Source organism: Emydura macquarii, unplaced genomic scaffold, assembly GCF_026122565.2.
Source record: "Emydura macquarii macquarii isolate MOO-44397 ecotype Brisbane River unplaced genomic scaffold, CSIRO-AGI_Emac_v2 contig_719, whole genome shotgun sequence".
Classification (NCBI taxonomy): Eukaryota; Metazoa; Chordata; order Testudines; family Chelidae; genus Emydura; species Emydura macquarii.
The window spans coordinates 11,950,781-11,973,304 of NW_027130856.1; the positions used below are offsets into that span (position 1 = coordinate 11,950,781).

A 22,524-nucleotide genomic window follows, 5' to 3' on the forward strand; every position below is an offset into this window, starting at 1 on the left:
CATGCATGGACTGTTTTAGTAAGCTGAAAAAGAGACTATAAAAGGAGAAGCATGACATCATCACTGGGCTCCATTCCCATTCTTAAAGGATCGTCTGGAAGACAAAAGGACTTTGAAAGTGGGGAGGGGAGTCCCAGGAAGGGAAGGTTGCCCATCCTGCCTTTAAGAAAAGGCTTGTACCAGCTAACAAGGGTAAGACATTGCTAATTCAAGAGCTTGTTAGTGTGTAGAACTTTACTGAGACCTCATATTTATTTCATTTGGAAACTTCTTTTAATCGTTTTACATTTGCCACTTATAATCACTTAAAATATATTTTTCTGTAGTTAATAAACTTGTTTAATGTTTTATCTTAACCAGTGTGTCTTTGAGTGAAGTGTTTAGACAAATTGCTTAGTAACAAAAGCTGGTGCATATTCCTTCCACTTTGAGGGAATATAATAATCTCCACTGGATAGGCTTTTTGACCAGGTTAGACTGTGTGGTCTTAGGGTCCTGGGCTGAGGAGCCAGTTGGAGTTTGTCTATTGTTGGCTCATGAGTGTCTGGGAAGCATTCAGTGAACTAAGATGGGCGTGATCCCTGCCTGTGAATGGTTGTGTAAGTACAAAACCTGCCAGAGGTTTGTGGCCCCAGGGGTTCTGCACACTGTCACACTGGTCACAATTAAACTTTTTCATGAAATCTGAAACAAAACACATATTAAATGCCTCAGCTCTCCTTTCCTGCTGCGTAGTGGACCTATACTTTACTTCATCTTTCTCTTGGTCCTAACGCATTTATAGAACCTCTTCTTAGGGTATGTCTACACTGATGTTGGCAAAGTCGGCGCCATCAAATCGACTGAGTGGTCAGTGTAGACCCACTCAATCAATCAGGAAGTCAACGTACTAGAACCACCTCCTCAAGTGGTGGAGTGCTGCGTCAATGGGAATGCAGTTCCCGTCGGCACAGTGCAGTGAAGACACCGCACAGAAAAGTAGTACAGCAGTTGACGGGAATTCTGCAAGCGACGCAGAGTAGCTTGCGTAACTCCCATCGACTGCCGCCGAATTGCTGGGTAAGTGTAGACCCAAGCCTTACTGATTTATGTCCCTTGCTCAGTGTAACTCATTTTATGCCTTAAATTTTCTTCTTGTATGCCAAAAGCTTCTATGTTTAGTGAGGACTTTGCCCAAGTTAGACCTTGTCTGCCTTGGATTTTTAGCCACTGGTGCAGCTGCACTGGTACACACCTCTATTGTAGACATCATTTACACCAACGTTACAGGAACCAATTCACCTTAGCCTCGCTCCCCCACAAGTTATACTATACCCAAGTAAGCTGTGCTCATGCTAGAGATTTGAATCCTCTCAGCTAAAACTCAGTGCAGACAAGGCCTAACAAAGAGCAAGGAAGAAAGCACAAAACAGGTTGTCAGAGAAACAGCCCAGGAGGGAGATGGCACAGAATTAATATTTAGTTTGAATGGGCTGAAGGGAGGAGATGTGTATGTCAAAGAGGTAAGAGAGGAAGGGGTGGCAATAATCAAAATGATAAACTTTGAATGAAGATTTCATGTGTGTGTGTGGACAGAAAGAACTTGGATTCAGAGGGTGTTTGGTACTTCCGAGACAAGATGCTTCTCTCTTTTTTTTAAACTTTCAGTCAGGTAAAAGCAAATATATAATTATATGGTGAGATTTATATAACCTATTAAAATGTTATTTTTAGTATATTTTAGAACTTCAATGTAAACATACCATTTTCAGGGGAAAGTTTGTCATAGGCATCTTCATAAATATAATTTCTTCGGATAGTAACATTAATTCCATCCAGAAATGGACCATCACCTTGAACTTCCTGTTTATCTGCATAGATCAGTCTTTGAAATATCTGGCAAAAAAGTGGGAAAAGAAATCAAATAATCATACTGAAATCTGCATTTTCAGTGAAACGGGGTTATCTTATTAGTAACTATTGTTTAGCGACAGTTGCGTCTGTGAATTCACCTGTATGAGATTTGGAGCCCCTAGTGGCCATTTGTGGAACTGTATAACAAAAGTGTACCTGCTGTGGAGGGGGACGAACACTCTTGAGCTAAGACAACATGAGTTCCATCTGCCTAATGGAGCTCATCCCACATACCCTGACCATCTCAGCTGCTTCTGCCTAGCCAGCAAAATCATGATACACAAAGAAGTCCAAGGCAGAGGGGAAAGATGTGAGCAGTACGAATGCACAGAGGAAACTCTTGAAAAACAATAGTTACTAGTAGGTAACCCCTCCTTGTTCAAGGGCCTCTGTGCCTCCTCACTTTATGGAAGATTAGCAAGCAGTGCCTGCAAAAGAGGATTGTAGGCAGGAGTTTGATGCAAAAATAGACGGTAGCACCACTTTACCAAACAGAGCATTAGAGCACGATGCCAAGTCCAATGAATAACACTTAATGAAAGTTTGAACAGAACTCAGGGATGCTACCTGGCAAATCTCTACAATAGGAACCTGTCTCAAACAAGCTTGAGAAGCAGCCATAGCCATAATGGAGTGTCTTTTTAAGCCAAGTAGCACTGGTTTTCTGGTTAAAATATAACAATGCTCAATACACCTCTTAATCCAGGGGGAAAAGATTGCTTACTTAACAGTTCTGCCTTACACCTTTCCTTCCCCATAGGCAACAATCAATGTTAGATTATTTTAAAGGCTTAGTCCTCTCCAAATAGCAGCACAGGGCCCTTTTCATATCTAAGTGATGTAAACAGGAGTACCCTAGGTGAGCATGGTTTCTGGAGAAGGAAACAGGGAGGGAGATATACTGCAACAGATTAAAGTCTGATACCACTTCAGGCATAAAGCTGGGTGAGGTCTCAAAACAATTCTGTCTTTAGGTATTACTGTAAATGCTGGAAAGGCCCTCAAGGCACTGAGCTCGTTAACCTTCCTAGCAGAGGTAAGGCCTATTAAAATGCTATTTTGATAGACAGGTATTTAGGAAAGCTTGAGGCAGAGGCTCACAGGGTGGAACTATCAACAGTTAAAACCACAGTCAAGTCCCTAGCCAGGAAGGTCCTTTAAGTACTAGGAAAGACATAAACCATCCGTTAAGAAACTGTGGGATAAAAGAATAAAGACTTGTCTAACAAAATTGTGACAGGCAAAAAAGGCAACTTAATGAACCTTCATTGAATTCTATTGCTAAACCTTGTGATTTGAAATACATGAAATACTCAAATTGCTGTGACTCCTTCCCATTCTGGGGTTATCCCATTACTTTTCACTGAACACATAAATCATGCTCCATTTTAGTACTTTCATGACTGTAACGGTACTGTTTGAACACTCCTAACTTCCATGGATCACATGTGTTCGCTGACTATTCTTTACACAGACAGATAAAGCATTTTTGGATTCTGGTGAAGAATCCTTCTTTGTTGTTTAGAGAGGAGATGTAGGTGCAGAGGTAGATGAACTGATGACTCTCTGTTTAGCTGGAGACAATCTGTGCATCGATATTGCCTCTTCCACATCGGTGCTATCGATATGATATTGGCGCTGTCCTCTCTGATTTTCCATAATTCTGGGTATCAAGGGAATGGGAGGCAAGGCAGAGAGATGACTGCTTCAATACAGAAGGCATACATCCAAAAAAAATTACTTGTCACTGTAAGTCCTGGTGCAGGACAGACGTCACTTGGCATTCTGACTGAATGTGAATAATCTGATTAGAAGTTGACCCCACTTGAGTAAGAGTGAAGATGCTCCTGACCAGTTAAGGGACCATTCATGTTTGTTATAAGACCTCATGCTGAGTGCATCTGCGTGCATATGCTCCTCTTCTGCTAGGTGTACTGCTAGTGGATAGATGTGATGAATACATCGGCACCAGTTTCCTTGCCTTCACAGATGAAATTGGGAATGTGTTCCCTGTTTGTTGATGCACTACATGGCCACGGTATTTTCCATGAGCACCTGTATTATGTGATGTTATATGGAAAGCCATAAAGGCCTTTACAAACCATTTTACAGACCTGCATTTCAGGACACTGATGTGGAGTCTGGATTCCCAGGTGTTCCTGATGTCCTGACAATGAGCACCACAACACAGAGTGCAGACATCTGTAGTAACAGTAGGGGACAGAGGAGTGAATGACACTCCTCGGGTGTACATTTTCTCTGATCTTCCTCCAATGAAGTTGTTGAAGCACTTGCAGGGACAAGATCAGCTTCCCTTTCAGATTGTGTACACTGGACGTGTGATGAGACACTACCTAATGTTAATGGTGAAGACACAGAAGGCCAAACGTTCTTTGATGGATTGAGTAAACCCGGGAGAATAGAAAAAGCAAATGTCTCTTTCTCCCTTCCATGATGCTGAAAAGGGGATCAGCTGTATCTGAAACCCCAGTCTGTAACTGAAGGATATTAGCCATTCTCCCCATCAGCTCCTGAAATCATTTCTGGTCATCAGCAGGGGAGATGGACAAAGCCCCCATTTCATCTACAGGTAATGTATATCCCTCAATGGTAAACTGCTCCATTTCCTCTGGGGATTTTCCCGTTGTCAATCTTCTTGAGGAGGCAACAGCACCAGTCTTATCTGTGCCAAATGAAACATGGGCGGTGCTTGAGGTGAGTCAGATGCCAGGAAAGCTCTCAGGTGTTGATTGAGTTGCCTCGTGACAGAAGGGGCATTGGCGTCTACATTCTCATTAGTGTTGAAGTCAGTGCCATGCTAGTTTTGGCAGCAATGAGCAAAACAACCTTAACTGATTCCTGAATGTGGGGCCACATTAATAATTCAAGAGGTTCCTGCATAAGATCTTTTGGAGAGGGAAGTTGACTGGGCTTTCTGTAGCAAATAGGAAGAGTTAGCAGGTTCACGTCCAAGGGAATCCCATGCTCCTGAAGGATGTTCTGGATTGATACTGACAATGAATATTGAAGCACAGATTCTAACAGTGGAGGGGTAGCCAAAAGCTTTGATAAACAAACCTCAGTCATGAGCAGGGATCCTATTTTCTGTGATAAAAAACAAAATTCTCTGCTAAAAAATAAACACATTTGCCCACAATTAAAATGATATGCTGAACTTTAATTTCCCCAGCCACAATATATATAGGTATCAGTTTCATTGATATACAGTAGAACCCTGTTTATCCAAGCCTCCATTATCTGGCTCTTTGTATTAACCAAACCACCAGCCAACCAGGGCTGACAGCAGTAGTGCTTGGGCAGTCACTCTGGGATGACGGGGTCTAAGGCAGTCAGCCCCAGATGGCTGGAGCGGGGTCGGTTAATATGGAGATCCCCAGCCATGTGGAGCTGACCACTTTAGCTCCTCCCAGTCCCCTCAATCTTAAAATAAGGGATAGAAAGTTCTTTGCCAATTCTCCTGATTATCCCCATATTTTATTATCCAATCTGGCCTTGGTCCCAATTAGATCAGATAAATGGGGTTCCACTATAAATTTAAAGCATGCTCAAAATCAACCACAAGAGGGGGAGGTTGTGCACGCTGAATAAGTGATACTGGCACTTTCAGTAAAAATTTACTTAATAGTTAATATTTTTATTTTTTCACAAAATGTAAAAAAAGATTCTCTGTAAAAACACAAATTCTGCGTTTTCCCGTGGCAAACGGATTTCTAAGATCCCTGGTCATGACAGAGGAAAGTCAGTGATGTTGGATGCATGCATACCAGTGAGGTGTTCAAGTCACTCAGCATTGAAGCCTCAAGCTGAGAAGGAGTGCATACCAAAGATAGGGTTGAGACTGGTAAAGTGTCTCCAAAAATGACACGAGTCATGGAGGAGAATGAAAACAATGTCTCTCTTCTTGTTCTTCTCCTTGGATCTCTTTTGTGGATCAGAATACTTCCTCTTTTCCTTTCTCTTCCCCAAAACAGGGGCACGAGGTAATCTGGAAGCTTGACTCTCACTCATAACTTTGCTAACTCTAAGGACACTGAGGGAATTTTCAATGTCAGTGTAGACTGAGAAGCTAGAGCAGTCTGTTTTGACAGAGTCTGCAGCCCCACATGGTGCTGGGCCAGAGGCTCAGATCCGGTAAGTGTTTGCCTTGGGAAGGTCAACCTCAGCCCCACAACGAGGGCTGCATTGAGATCTCTTTAGAGTACGCCTCAGCAAACTAGCACACCTTGAAACTCACGAAGGAGCACTAGGATGATCTGGTTGACAGCTCAAAAAAACCTAGTGAGCCTGCAGTCTTAGCAGTCTGTCCTTCCTCATCCAGGAACGCTAGGCACCAAACATGTGCATCTGCCTCTGAAAAAATGGCTGAACAGGACGCACAACTTTTGAATTCCCTGCAAGGTTTGGACCCAACATAACCTCAGGATGAACCAAGGCAAATAGTCTCAACTACTCTAACTATACCATGTGTAACTCTAACTAACTAACTATAGAAGATAGATTAGGCTAATTACCTCAGACACTAGTAGTTCCCTTTAGCTCTCAGCAATGGCAGAAAAGGAACTGAGGTAAGGGCTCGGGAATGTAATGCTCCCTTACATGGACAGAACTGATCATCTTAATGAAAGAGCATTCTGTCGCCCCTAGATATGGCTTTGTTACACAGTTCCGCAGTTCAACACAAAAGGAGCTAATCCTGTAAACTGAAGATCATCATCAGACAAACCAAGGCTGAATTATTCAAGTCCTATCTGTAGAGATTGTATTATGTTATGATGAAATATTGAAAGCCACTGAACAATAATCTCTGGTGATAGATTCAGATTAGGATGCTAAATGGTTCAGAAAAAATAGCTATCAGAACTTACATTAACACATTGCCATGCTATATGAATATGTTTTATATAAATTTTTATTCTCTACTATTTTCAATTCTCTCACACAAGCCTAAAAACACATTCGTTTTCTACCAAATTTGTCACTGTCCCTTCAGTAAGCACTGATTTATTTCCCCCATTAAACTATTTTTCATTTCCTTGATGGCGCTGGTACACAATGATTCCAACACAATTCTGGGAATAGTTTATTAATTAACTGATGTTGTAGAGCCAACAGAAGCAGCTCAGAAATTATTTTTAGGGGTAAAATTACAATGGTAGCTTTAAAAAAAATTGTGGAATCTGAAAAAACTCAGGCCTCAACATTATATACTTAAGATCCAAAATGAACTCATAACCAAATCATAAACAATATATGGAATTGCAAGTCACTTTTATCCTATACAGTAATTAAGTGTTCCTTCAAGTTCAACTACAACTGAATGCAGATACTTAACTTGTGGGCATTATCTCCCCAAAACGACTCTCAGTCATAATGTACTGGGTTAATGAGTACACTGTATATGAGAATTTAGGATCCTGCAATAAGTTCCACTCTTATCTGTATCTACTTGGAGCTCCACTAACTGCACCGAGGTTCAGTGTTGGTGAAGGGATGCAGCCACACAGATGCAATTGCAGAATTCTTGTTTATTATACAGTGTTACTAGGGCTGTCAAACAATTAAAAAATTAATTGCGATTAATTGTGCTGTAAAACAAAAATAGAATACCATTTATTTGAATATTTTTGGATGTTTTTCTACATTTTCAAAAATACTGGATTTCAATTACAACACAATACAAAATGTACAGTGCTTGCTTTATATTTATTTTATTACAAATATTTGCACTGTAAAAAAGAAAAAATCGTATTTCAATTCAACTCCTACAAGTACTGTTGTGCAATCTCTATCATGAAAGTTGAATTTACAAATGTAGAATTATATAAAAAAAATAACTGCACTCCAAAAATAAAACAATGTAAATCTTTAGAACCTAAAAGTCCACTCAGTCCTACTTAGCCAATCGCTAAGACAAACAAGTTTGTTTACATTTACGGGAGATAATGCTGCCCGCTTCTTGTTTACAATATCACCTATAAGTGAGAACAGGCGTTTGCATGGCATGGTGACCAAAGCATGAAGGTACATACGAAAGTATGTACATATGAATGTTTAGCATATCTGACACAAATACCTTGCAACACCGCCTACAACAGTGCCACGCGAACGCCTGTTCTCAGGTGACTTTGTAAATAAGAAGCAGGCAGCATTATCTCCCATAAATATAAATAGATTTGTTTGTCTTAGCGATTGGCTAAACAAGAAGCAGGACTGAGTGGACTCTAGGCTCTAAAGATTTACATTTTTTTGTTTTTGTTTTTGAATGGAGTTATGTAACAAAAATAATTCTGCATTTGTGAGTTGCACTTTCACGATAAAGAGATTGCACTACAGTACCTGTATGAGGTGAATTGAAAAATACTATTTCTTTTGTTTCTTTTTTACAGTGCAAATATTTGTAATAAAAAATAAAGTGAGTAACATACACTGTGTATTCTATGTTGTAATTTAAATCAATATATTTTAAAATGTAGAAAAACATCTAAAACTATTTACAATACATTTAAATTGGTATTCTGTTAGTGTTTAACAGTGCAATTAAAACTGAGATTAATCATGATTAATTTTGTAATTGAGTTAATTCAAAACAAATTACCCTTTCTCAAGTGATGTTAGCATAGTCTGTGCTTCTATGTAAGGAAAAACTATTTTAAAACATTGTAAAAAGGGTACATAAATTGCAAGATGACAATGGTAAATCTTGCCCAGCATTTTCTGCATTGTAGGGGCCATGCAAATACTGGGGACAAACAGGATTAGTGCGGCCTGATTCCTCACTGGGTGGAGTTGAAGCCTGATTCCCCACATAGTTAAACTCTTTGTATAACATTTATTGTAAAACCCCCAAAATACACAAACATTAAAAAAATTAGATACCTTTACTCTTTCCTCAAAAGGAACTACAAAAGGCAGCTCTGTCAGAATTGCAAGTTGTCGTTCCTCAGACACAGAAAGAGGTGCTGGCTCCAAACCCACTTAAAAATATGAATAAAGAATTTATCAATTTTGGTAAAAAACAGCCTTTCTAATATTGTTTATCCTGTAAAAATCAATTCATACTTTGCATTAATAAAAAAACTACATATATGAAGACAATTGGTTTAGTGCAAACAAAGGTAATATTGGCTTCTTATGAGCCTTACTTTCCTAAAATATTACAGTTTCTACTAGTAGAGAGAAAATTGAGCAATGAGAACTTACTGCAGACAAGATGTACATAGAAATGACATGCTATTGTGTTTTTAAATCTCCTTTAGAAAAAGCATGTTATTTTTTGTTTTCTTAAATGTTGCTTAATACAATAGAAAATTAAATTTAAAATTATCAGAAACTTATCAGCTAATTAAGGGAAGGTTGTCATTATTATTTGCATGATAGTACACCCAAAAGCCCCATCACACCAACCAACGGGCTCCATTTCCCACAATAATTCGGTGTACTTAGCTTTCAGCCATGGAATCTGCTTTTGTCCAGCACACCAATTTTGGCATGAACACTCTAGTGCCTAAGCCAAAACCCAATGAAATTAATTAATATTGATTTCAATGGGCTTTGGAGGTGCAAAAGAATGACATTTGTCCTGTGATCAAATTAAATTTTCGTCCGTATGGAAAGGTGAAGGGAACACGAGAAAGATACATTAGCTGCTTGAGTGAACAGCAAGGAGAAGATAGCCATAGAGCATAAGGGGTTAAAGGAAAAGGCTCCCACTCCAACATAGTCTCAAACAATGCTGCTACACTTTTAAGACCTTCTAGATACATCCCACAAGGAGGTATTTAAGAAATAGTTCATATTTGGGTTTTGGATACTTAAGGCACATTACCTTAGTCTAATTTAATAGCAAGAAATTTAAAGTTAGTTGGGCACATGCCTCACATTACAGCAAATGAGTTCAAGTGCAGCATGAGACAAGCCAGCACAAGCAGCTATGGACTTTATTAACTTCCTTGATGGTGTGGATGGAGGTTCATCTAGCTACAAACTGAAGACCAGACACACAAGCCCCAAACAGTCTCATTTTCTTGATTATCAAAGCCACAAAAAAAGGTTGCCTCACAAGCAAGGCCAGGCTGTCTGCAGACAAGGTAAAAAATTAATGTAAAAACATGCAATTAATGGGGCCAAGGAGATTACATTGGCAATTGCAATCTTTCCTTTGGCATCTGCTTGTGGAGTGGTGATGCCTGGCTGCCCTTCTGCAGCTGGGCTCCACATCAATGATCATTATCAAAGGTTGTTGTACTTTTAAATTCCCCAAATCATTTTTAAGTAGAGTTATTTTAGGTACTGATTTAGTGTGACACGACCCCACATATCAGTATTCTTGATGAATATCCACTTTTGGCAAATCTCAGCATTGCAAGCCTTTGGAATTTTTGATAAAATGCTTCCCTGAGATTACTTAGTTTCTTAGTAAACATTTTTAATTAAAGTCAATGTATGCTGCCTATTAAGCTAAGGGTTAAAAGCATTTTAAACAGAAAGTGCATGTACAGCAAAGGTAAACCACTACCCAACTTCGACAGTTCAATTATTCTGGTCAATTAGTCAATTTTATCTGCATTTCTCCATCAAGGTTTCCATCTTTAAAAAGAAATATTGGATGGAGTCATCAATACACAGGGCATTTATAACTCAAGAGTCTGCCATTTAAGTAAATGAAAAAGCACAAATAAACACTACCATATGTGATTCAGCAGTACTTTCACACTAATTGACTTTATCCCATATGGAGTCAAGTGGGATTGAACAAATCATATATTGTTATGTGCTTGTTTTCACACAATCATGTTGATCACACCTTTCTTCTTTTCAGTGAATTTAGTGGCCACAAAGGGTGCTAGATTGACAGCCGTGGAAGCTGAAGCACTTTATTTAGCTAAAGAAAAGGGACAGCACTGGCAACTGCAGCATGAGTTTTCTCACACAAATGAACTTTACCCTGGAACTGCAGGGGTCACTTCTGAAGATGAGGGGGTAGTCTACATTACCCTGATCTTCAATCTGTCCCATACAAGTGTTCTCGAGGCAACATGGACAGAGGTGGTAGTGGTGCATGGAGGGTGTGACACACTGTACCTCAAAATAGCACTCCCAAACCCTCATAGTCACCACTTTTACATGATTATCATACGTTTTGTACAAAGTATGCCTTGTGAGGTATCATTTGGAAAGTTATAATCTGTTGAGCATCACTCTGTTCTGCCAAAATGTATGTATCATCATTGTATGTGAAGTTACGAGAGATTTTGCTCTCTGTTCATTACTGAAACATGTAAGTCTGCGAAACGCCCACAGACTAGCTCTTCAGTAGCAATAAAGGAATGACCTACATCCAAACCGGTGTTAAGTGACCATCACTGGTCATTCACTAGCAGGGGAGTTGTAAATAAGAGATTTACAATTCACGTGAAAGTCAGTTGCTCCACTATATACATCCCTATTCCTCATGACACAGCAAGGATCTTTCCAGCACCTGGAGGAGAGTATAAAGAGACAATGACATCACCGTTTCACCTCTCCTCTCCCACCTACACTGAAGACAGCAAGAACATTCCAAAGACAAAAGCATTTGAGCTGGAGAGAGTGATCCTAACTGTAAAAGTTTTCCAGTTAGCACAGATTGCTGTAGGCTTTTGGTAAGAGAAACCTTATTGCTCCAAACTTTTCTTAGCTTGATAAAGTTTAGGAATTATACTGCAATTTTATTTTTTATTTCCTTTTGTAATCAATTGCGAATTTCTATGCCTATACTACTTATAATCACTTAAAATCCATCTTTTTGTAATAAATAAACTTATTTTAATGTTTTATCTAAGCCAGTGTGTTTTTGATTGAACTTTGGGGAATCTACTCATGTTACAAAGGCTAGTGCATATCCATGCCCTTTGATGGAATGACAAACTAATGAGCTTAGTCTGATCAAGGGGGTGTAAGCAGTATAAGATGTACATTTCTGGGATACAAGGCTGGGGAAATCTGAAGGTATCTCCCTGTATACAGTTCATGAGTGGCTGAGAGAGCCTTCATGTAACTTTGGGTGTGCCTTCACATGCCAATGGCTGTGTGATAGTAAAGCCTAAAGGAGCTACTTATTACTAGCAGAGCTGTGTGAGAGGTACCCTGAGCTAAAAAATTATGAGGACATAGCAAATTCCACAGTCCAGGCTGCACCCCAGGACATGTCACAGAAGATCACAAGTGCTTTGGAAAAGTACTGACTCAGACCAAGATGGAGCTTCTGGAACAGTATGTGCCAGTTTACAGACCTGAGCTTCCTGAATTGACAGTTGACTCCCAGGAGACAGTGCTTTCTTTGGCACAAAAAGCGCTCCAACTGTGCCAAAACCATCACTATCTCCTGATGGAGGGTGACAGGAATGCCTCTAATACAGTACTGTGGGCTTTAATTTCAGATTTATGCCTTCGATGCGTGTATCAAGTTCAGCATGGTAATCAGTATTAAGAACACAGTTGTCATGTCACAGGGTACTAACATCCTACCTAAAGTCTATGTCAATAATGAAGCTCTGGACGACATGGATCACGTCTGCTACCTTGGCTCAACTTTAATCAGCTCACTTAGCCTTCATACAGAACACGGTGCGAGAATCGGCAAAGCCTCTTTCACCATTGGCAAACTTACCTCACATGTCTGGAACAAGAAGCTGCTAACCCTGAATACAAAGGTGTCCATTTACAAGGCTTGTGTCCTCGTATCCTCCTCTACAGATGTGAAAGCTGGCTCATGTACTCCAAGCAGGAACAGAGATTGAACAGCTTCCACCTTCGCTGTCTCAGAAAAATCCTTGGAGTCACTTGGGACCAACAGATCACTAACAATGAGATCCTATGCAGACTATGCTGGACGCCTGCAGGCTTCACTGGCTGGGACACATGGAGTGCATGCCTCAAGATCATCTGCTGAAGCTTGTACTCTATGGCCAACTCAAGAACTACCTGCGACGCGGAGGAAGACCAAAACGTCAATACAGCGACAAGGTCAAGCAGGGTCTCAAGAAATTCAGCATTCCCACTGACAACGAGGAGAGCCCTCCCCACAACCATTCAGTCTGGAGATGCTGGGTCAAGGCTGGTGCAGTCATCATGGACAGTCATCAGAAAGCCCAGGCTGAGGCCCACAGATGAGCCAGGAAGCAGAGCGTGCTCCAACCTCCATCTGGTGAGTGGACCTGTAGTCACTGTGGGAAAGTCTGCCACTCATGCATTGGGCTCTTCTCCCACACTACTGTCAAGCACCATTGACTGACTCATTCATGTTTCCTTTCATTTGTCAAGATGTTGGATGGCCATATTCCTTCTGTCTACACACATCACACCGACCCACGGTTTCAGGAACCTGCGGGGCTGCAGAGTCTAAGCCTGGGTCAAGCCTTGACCCAGGGTTTGAGCCTTATTGCTCTGCAGTGTAGACAGAGCCCCACCGGACTCAGGTCCTGGGAGTCCTCCAAAAAACATTCCAAGATCCCATGGGGACTTCCTTTGTCCTCTATGTTCCAAGAATCTCAAATCTACTCTATTGAAAATAGAAACAACCCCCCTTGGTGTACTGCAGCAGCTCAGTGAGTCAGCATTTAACACTTCCATTGTCTTCAGATTACCAAGCTGCAAACATAGGACCAGAAAGCCTTCTGTGTTTGTAATGGAGATTGACCAAAACAAGCCTATTGCAAAGCATGCTGCTTCATGGTCACGGAAACACTGCCTGATTTTGGTAAATCTCTCGTGCAAGGCCAGCAAAGCTGTGGACTCTTTGTACCAGGAATGACCACTCATACTAGCAAATAGCAAAGAAGCTGGCAGCTGACCAGTGCAGGAAGCTCAAGAGAGAGTACCAGAAAACCAGGCACCAGAACTGCACCTTGGGCAACTTACCAAAATCATGCCCATTTAATGAGAAGTTTACTGGGTGCTGCACCGAGCACAGAGCCAACGGTGGTGCATTATGACCTGGTCAGCAGGATTGCACCCTGCTGGCCCCTAAATCCAACAGGGGGACTGCTGGGATCCATCAGCAGGCACCAACTGGTCCCAGAGCAGGTTTTGGAACACAGACAGCAGCGACACATTCTGGGTCCATGCTTGGAGGAGCTGTTTGACGCATCCCCTGAGGAACAGCCTGCTGCTGAGCCTGCAGCAGACACACAAGTCACCCCTGAGCTTGGTAAATTTCTGGCTCTATTTTAATGTTTATTGACACAATAATGGGAGGGATTTCTGCTCTATGAACCAATGCAAAAGTTATGAGAAGCCCCAGCCAAAAGCATGTGTCCACTAATGGCAGATGATATACCAGCGCCCTGGAGTCCCCACTTCCCTCTCACATAAAGTTCAAAATAGCAACTAGGAAACGCAAACAGTAAACAGTTTTAAAGTGAACTTTTACTGGAAAGGTACAGATGTTTTGCTAGGACCATTCCTGTTTCTTAACAATAACAATCTTATATTGCAATGCCTGTAAGTATGTCAGTCTGTAAACACTCAGTGGTGTAACAAGCCACCAGGAAACAATTAACTGTAGGAGGGTGGGGGAGTGGAAATGTGTTCCATTCCCAAATCTAGTCCATCTCAGTTAGAAGTAGTCCATGCAGTCCATAGGTGACAAAATCATTTGTCCCAAATATAACTGTGGTTTGAAATTTTGTTCAGAAATATGCCAGTACAGCAGGTAGGAGGAAGGCTGTGGAGTTCTGCTTGTTTGCGTGCAGTCATAACAAGCTAAGCCACGTGGAAGCTAATTCTGCATCCTGTTGATTTCCCCCATGAATTATGACCCAATCCTGGGTGCTGATCTCTGCAAACTGCTGCTGTAGCAGGAACTCCAGATAGGTAGTCACATTTTGAGGAATGGTGTATTTTCCATGGCCTTCTTAGCAGCTGATCAGCCCACTCCACTCACAGATGTGCTGTTTAGTCACTATATATTTGAATACTTCTGTTGCACAAACTGCAGGTTTCCTACTAGCAGCTTGGAGTAACATCTCCCTTTGCCCGTTGGGCACCACAGGAACTGCTATGTCCTCCAAAATGCGAAAGGCCTGAAATGATAGAAAAAGCTTTTGTAGCACAGCCATTGATGGCAGCACTCCTTTCCCAATCCAAGTAGTTTTGCAATTTTCTAAAATCAAAAGAGCAGCTTTGCATTTTTAACTTACCATTGTGCCTGAAATTCTTTTGCTGCCATTAACCAAGTTGTGTCCAGGGAAGCATCCCTCTCACAATATACTGAAGTTCAGTTTGTACAAGTATCATTTTATGTCCTTGAAATTCCACAAGGATTTTTCCTGTGTTCCTGAAGTGAGCTATTTGAGACAATAACCCTCTGTGTCTTGTCCTGTTCCAGGCCCCTTGACCTCTACTGGCTACAGTACCTCCACATTTGGTCCAACGTACCCTTCATGGATCATTCCAAAAGGAACGTTTCGTGATGAACTTATGATTGAAGCTCTGGAGAGGGCCAACAAGCAGGTCCAGTACCAAAAATAGAGGGATCTGCAGCTAGAGGAAAGGCCTGCCGAAAGGCAAGAGGAAAGGCTCAGGCTGGCTGCACAGCCTGAGGACAGAGTTTTAGCACAGGAACAGGCACCTGCTTCACAGATCGTGCAACATGAAAAGCAGCTAAGGTAGGAGGACAGAGCTCAGCAGAAAGAGCTGTCTGCATGGCTCATATCACTAATGACTGTGAGAGCAGCAGCTCCTGCTGCATTACCCACGCCACAGACTAAGTCCCCAGTCTCCTACCCTGTGCTGCAGTCCAGAAGCAACTTGGAAGATTCCATGGCTGGGTGGCCCATGCAACCAGGCCCCATGAGTGGCTGGGCAGGGCAACCATGCCCCATGCAGCCCTCCATATTGACCCACTTCTGTTGTAGATGCTTCCACCTCTTTCCCACAGTACCACATGCGCAGCAAAGGGGAAAAGAAGTGAAGGGAGAACAGGTGGCCAGGGACATGCCACAGTAGGGGGTTTCTGTCTTGTACTTCTGTTCACTGTTTGCATTTGTTCATGCACTTTGGCTTTTATTGTTTTGTTTTATTTTCTGTAAGGTTGTTACCGGTGTGGTAATGGCAGCTGGTCTGTCTGGGAATGGGTGAATGTTGTACTTTTCTAATACATGTTTACAAACAAAGATTTTTATTTCATCAAGAAAGTTTATTGCTATCACTGCTTCATATCATATGTATTCAAAACAATAAAGGTAAACACATGATCAGGGACAATGAGGCATTAGTAAGACAATACTATCCCTCAATACAGTTGTCTATAGCAATTCATATTTTAACACTTCCTTACATCAATCCATACTGTGAATAACCCCTCTAACCCCATTTCATAAGTAGTCATGTCATTCATAAGTACATTGCATGGCACTAAAATTTTACACTCCTCCCCACCATTAATGAGCCCCCATACCACCCTCTGAAACAGGCACATTCATAGAGGTATTATTCCCTCTCTTCCATATGCTCCTTGAGGAGGGCCAACTACGAGCACGAGTCCCATCAATGGCCCCAGCTGTAGTCCATAGAGCTAGCTTTGCATTTGCAAGAAACCTACAGGCCTATCCCATTAACTTAAGCAGTTTGCATAAGACTTTGAGGCCTAAGTTAGTGGCTCAGCAATGACCCTGCGTTTTGGGGAACTGGGAACATTGTGCTTAAGGGGGATTTATACAAAATGATACAAGGTAACCAGAGGAACACTGAACTGATACTAGACTTGGATATTTTAGGATAGAAACATTGGCAGATGCTTAACCATGAACTTGCCTTGCCAACAAATTGACATGTATGGATAAGCAACATTATTAGGATGAGGAAGTTAGATATGGAAAAAGGAGGCTGGGAATCGTGTTAATATTCATGGCAACAATCAAGACCTATAATAGGCCAGACCACCAGGTAAGGGGGAGAATCTGGACCACTAGAATCATTATGCATGGCAGGTAAGGGTAGATGACCACTTGTCTCTAACCACCAGATCATGAAAAAGGGTGAGAGTACATGTGAGTAATGGTACGAGAGATTACCTTAATATTATATTACTTACTGCTATATTTTTATGTGGTTTGGAGCATTTCATCTTTATTAATTGTGCTAATAAAGTAGCTTAAATCTTTGATTTGCCCTCAGTGTGAGTGTCATCTCTGTGAACTTCAGGGTTCCCAACCACATACTGAATTTGATAACCTGAATTCTGTTGTGCTTGATTCTGGGATTAGAATTTGTCAACCCCCATCTTTAAATTATGTGATGGGATCAGACCGGATGGCTACCAGAGAGTGCTAGAAGGCCAATATATCAGCCCCAGGCTCAGCAAGTCCCTTTTCCCCTGGTAGTGAGCAGGGGTTACTCCAGGTTAATTAATACACCTGGAGCCAATCAAGGCCCGCCTAGGACTTGTTAAAATCCTCCCCTCCAGAGAAAGGGTGTGGCTGGAGTTGTGAGAGTGAGGTGAGCTATCAAAGTGAGAGCAGGCAAGACGATATCAAGAGCCAGGAGGGTTTAGGAAAATGAGCAGAATGCTGGCAGAAGGGAACTCTGCAGGTACAAAGGCTGTGGGAGAGAAAAACCCTGCCTGAAGAGGGCAAAGGATCTTTCCCAGGCCTGGAGGCCTAAGGGAAGAGACCCTACCAGAAGGGAAAGATTGAACTGGACATTTAGTTTGGGCACTGCCATGCTCAGTGGGGCTGTCAGGGGATCAAGAGCCATCCCTGGCAAGGAGGCCAGGAAAGACCCCTGTCCGAGCAAGGTACAGACATTAAGTCAAGTCAAGTCAAGTAACCCAGAGAAGCTGGCAGTGAAGCCACAGTGCGAGGATGCTACTTGTAGGCTCCCTGGGTTGGGGCGTGGAGTCAAAGGTAGGACCAGGCCCTTCCCCACTCCATACCAGCCATTCACTGGAGGGGCAAAAGATCCAACGAAGAAGCAAGGGCCTGTGAGAACCAGAGACAGGACCGGGAGCCAGCAGGAAGCAGCCCTCTTAGAGAAGCTGTATTACCCTCCCCCACCACTAGAGGGTGAAAGAACACTAATGGGTGAAGCAGTTCCCTGACCTACAGCTAGAAGGAAGCGCTGAACCCATCGAGGTAGAAGAAGAGCTTTCCCACAACTATTATTAACTGGAAATTAATAATAGAATAAGTAACCACTTAAAGAATCAGGCAACACAGCACAGTTTGGAAACCCTATTCTCTGAAAGCCAGCAATTATTTCAGGAATATCTTCTGCCCTCCACACCATGTGCCTGACTGCCTCAGAAACCTCTGCCACCGCTTTACCCACAGTTGGCTTTCCAACACCAAACTGGTTGGTTATGGACCTGTAGTGGTCTGGGGTTGCCAGCTTCCAGATGGCTATAGCAATCAGTTTCTCACACAGCAAGAGTGGCCTCATGCGTCTGTCTTTATGCGAGAAGATCAGGCAAGCTGCTCACAAAACTCCACAAATGTAGCTGTCTTCATGTGAAAGTTCTGATCCACTCCTGGTCATCCCACCAGTCTATGCTTGTGGCCCTGGTCCAGAAGCACCTGGGGCATCAGCGACTATACTGAGTGTAATGAGTAGAATTAGCCACTTCAAGGCTGCCATTCCCAGGTACTTGTCCTCCATCATAAGTTGTGTCAGGTGCATTTGATGGGTCAGAAAATGCTGCTGAAATGTCCACCAGCATCTCATGGAAGCTCTGCCCATTTCCTGACACAAGAGTGAAAGCGCAAGCAACAGAAGTTCTTCAAAAGGTGCCTCCTCTATGTTGCTGGCTCCGGTAGCTAGGAATGCATTGACCAAAATGACTGCTCGGCAGGCTGTGTTGGCAGCTGTTCAAACTTCCTGTAATGTGCAGGATGGAGAGTCAAGTTTTCCTTTAGTGCACCACAGTCAAAGGGCTAGAGTGGCCACATTTTGGGTGGGCGCTAGAGAGTCTGGGATATGGTTGGTTTGACTAGGATCTGTATACTGCAATGTGGATGCCAGATCCCAGATTCAAGCCTGAAATAGAAAATTCGTAACCTAGAATTAACGATCAGTGTAGAAGCTCAAGCCCTGGGTTCTCTAATCCAGAGTCAACTGACTGGAGTCCCACTAACCCTGGGCTTACATTACATACCTACACAGGGCCAGAAGTAATCTGGGTAACTTGTAAAATATATCCTGATACTGGCGTCATCATCTTCCTCTCTTCTTCGAATGCATGAATTCAGGAGGGGAATATCCCAAAGACTCAATATGGATGGATATGGAGTAATGAACTTTGAAAAGCGTGTCTGAGATGACTTCTGGCTCCATCTTGGAACCTCCTGCTTTGGTTTCTCACGTGGAAGCTCTGCCTCATCCAGTGAGTCAGGGCTCAACTTCACCAATCTGAAGCGCTGGCAACCCAAATGCCTGCAGCTGCATACACTTGGCAAAATTGTAGGCTTCAGTGGTGATGTTGTCTCTATGTGAAGCAGCCTGCTGGACTTGCCAAAGGCATGGGTAAAATTGGGTCTGTGTCAACTCGGACAGTACTAGCACTGAGTCCTGACACTTGGTATTCTTGGCCAACTTGAGCTTTTGCTTCAAAGGTTTACTCACTGTGAAGCAAATTCAAACAGTCCGTTTGCTGGATTTACATAGTTTTCCTGGGGGCAGAGGGACCTTGAGAGGTTGGAGGTGCTCCCCACCTTTCTCAGGACCCAGGATAACACCTGCAGGCATATCTGGCACCCCCCTATACAACATGAGTGACATTAAGGTAGACAACTCAACAGAAATGATAGCTTGTCTCCACAGTGTTAAGCTGAGATCAGACCTCCCTCCCACAGAATCTTCCAACCCCAGAAATGCATAGATGTGACTTTTATTCTGTATGGGGGCATTATGTGTTGTGCACCTTTTTCCCCACTTCCCTTATGTGAACTTAGGGACAAAAGACATTCCAGGGCACAGCCAGCCCCAAAGGCCAGAGAAATTCAAGCTGGCAGGAGCAGACAAGCACCTGCATCAGCAGGTTCTGCAGCAGGAACTATTGGACACTGATGGTATCATTAGACTGGTTTCCACAGTTTTTAATCTGGAGATTCTCTCTTCCCTGCCTGGCTGTTGGCTTCTGCCCCTTCACTTCAGCCTCTCTCCAACTGCCTTGCATCTCCTCTGCCCTCTTCTCCCCTGCCCTATCCTCCCAATCTCCCTCCTGTTTAAGGACCATATCTTCCATTCCTTATTTTAATCTTCACTTAAGCAAAGTCATTTATGTAGTGAGCATTCTGCCTGAGTGCTGCAGGATAAAATCCTAAAATAAGTGGAGTGAAGATACAAAGGTTTAAAAAGCAGCTGATTACGCAGTAAAGTTTCTCCCTCATACTTCAAATTATGGCAAATAAAGCTCACTTGTTATAATTTTATATGAATGGGTAGCTTTTTAACATGAATCTTCCATTATATAACAAAATATGGGTACAATGTGATGTTTTAATGTATTGTACAATAGCCTGATTTTATATGTATTTTATATATATTATGTACACACACACACACACACACACACACACTCATTTCTTCACCCTAATGTCACTGGTAAAAGTAGGAATGGCAGCAGAAGGCGTAGGAGCAAGCTTCTTCCAATCAGGAAGAAATGTTACAATTATTATATATATTTTTAAAATATTGAGACTAGTCTAATTCTATATCACAATCAGTCACATTTTAAATGACAAATTATAACATAAAGACTACATTGCTATTAGGAATCATTATGGTTAGCATGAGCTACCCAACTGAATTTTAAAACCCTATATTTCTTCGTAGAACCATCATCTATGAGACAAACTGAGATAAGCTCTAGTTCCTAAGGTAAAAGTGATGTGGACAGTATCTTACCATCCAAAGTAGACTGCAGTGGTCCTATTCTTCCCATTCTTCTGACTCTCCAAACATGTCTGGCTGATGGCACATAAAGCTGTGTAACCTAATAAGTTAATAAACCTTATAGTTAAACATTTCCTATTAAAGATGCAACTAAATACATGCTTAAATAATATGTTGCTGAGTCCAAGCAGTTATGTTGGAAAATCTAAATAGTTATTAAAATATTCAACTACAACTAGAGTGAGTGCAATGTTAAGGTAGAGAAATCAAGAACTCAAAAATCAGGAAGTGATAAGGTGAAAGGTAAGCCTTAACTTTGCCTTCTCATGGTTATGACTTAAAATATGGTTTTAAAATACTGGTGAAATACAATATACAGCACCACACTACCAATTACTGTACATTACATAAGTAAGTTACAGTATTTAATACACATTCTTCAGGCAGTTTATTTGTCAAATGGAATCTCTTTCCTTTCAACATCTCTATATTTCACTGAGATATCCAAGCATCAGATCTAAAAAAAAAGCCAAGCATGAAGAACTGAACCATTCCAGAAATTTAGATTGTCTCAAACTCTGGCAAGTCTCAAGTGTGTACATCATATAAAATAAACAGGACATTTTTACTGTGTACGAGCAACATTACCAGCTGCTAATACTTTTATACCTTTAAAACTGCTGGACCAGTTTACTTCAAATTTGGCTTGTTTCTTAGATCCCAGCCTTGAAATGTTCAAGTTATGCTTGTGCAGATTTTCTGACAGGTATTTAGTATTCCGTCTCTAACACGCAAATTTTTCAGAAACTGCCGTGATTTGGCTCAAACATTAAAGGAAATAAAGTCTCTTCTGGGGTGAGATCAAGGATGAACATATTTATTTCAAAAGCGAAGCTTGATTGCTTCCACTACAATTCAGAGAAATCCTCTTTCAGTGAAATAATTCTTTCCAGAACGTATTTTCCTCATAGCGAAAAGAGGCTCATTATAACCAAAATTATAATTTGCCCAATGTAATGTACCAAGACAATTTGGGACTTTCACTATAAATAGAATTTTATTACATCCAGGATCATTGTAAGTAGATTCCACTTTACAAATTGGTAATATGACTACATGTAAAGTCTTCTGATTAGTTGCAAGACTAACTAGAGGTTTCAGAGAACAGCACCATAATTCTAGATTTTAAATTAAGTTAAATCCTCTGCAACATCAGTGCCACACTCCAAAAGTAATTCTCATATCTCATAACAAATACCTGACTATGTATTAAAACTTCCTATAATTTAGTCTTGCACTAAGCTGTGTGCACCCTGCAGGTCCTTTTCTTTTCTCCAAGAAAACCTGATTCCCTGTATTTGAGAGTTTAAATATATTTGATAAAATACAGACTAGATGGGGAAACTCAAGGTAAACATCTAAAATATTGTGTGAAGAAATACTATTGTTACCTTATCTGCTTTAATGTTTTCTTGTTCTGATAGCCAGTGATTTGGTGGACAGAAATTTCTCCTTGTGTCTCTAGATTTCAACATTTTCACTAAATTAGTGATGACCTAGATGACAGAAACAGTATTATTCAATATAAACTGGTTCGCTAAATGAAACCATGCAAAGGAAAGGCAATTCTTCAAAGCAAATTTCTAAAGAAATCCTGTAACAGTGTGTCAGGTTAAGTTTTGTTGTTTTTTCCCTAAGAACACCACTATACTCTTCTCATTGCTAAATACTTTAGAGGAG

The 22,524-nt window shown here is 41.5% G+C and overlaps 1 protein-coding gene across 4 annotated transcripts in view; it reads right to left on the reverse strand.

The window, feature by feature from the left end:
- The window catches only part of UBE3C (ubiquitin protein ligase E3C), a 132,510-nt gene that overhangs the window by 58,944 nt on the left and 51,042 nt on the right, over window positions 1-22,524 (reverse strand). For all 4 annotated transcript variants that reach the window (XM_067542708.1, XM_067542709.1, XM_067542710.1 and 1 more), the window contains 4 exons: window positions 22,236-22,340; window positions 20,797-20,884; window positions 8,791-8,888; window positions 1,743-1,875 (listed from right to left, as the gene is read on the reverse strand). In XM_067542708.1, coding sequence (XP_067398809.1) covers window positions 1,743-1,875; window positions 8,791-8,888; window positions 20,797-20,884; window positions 22,236-22,340 — 424 coding nt within the window. The remainder of the gene's footprint in view (window positions 1-1,742; window positions 1,876-8,790; window positions 8,889-20,796; window positions 20,885-22,235; window positions 22,341-22,524) is intronic.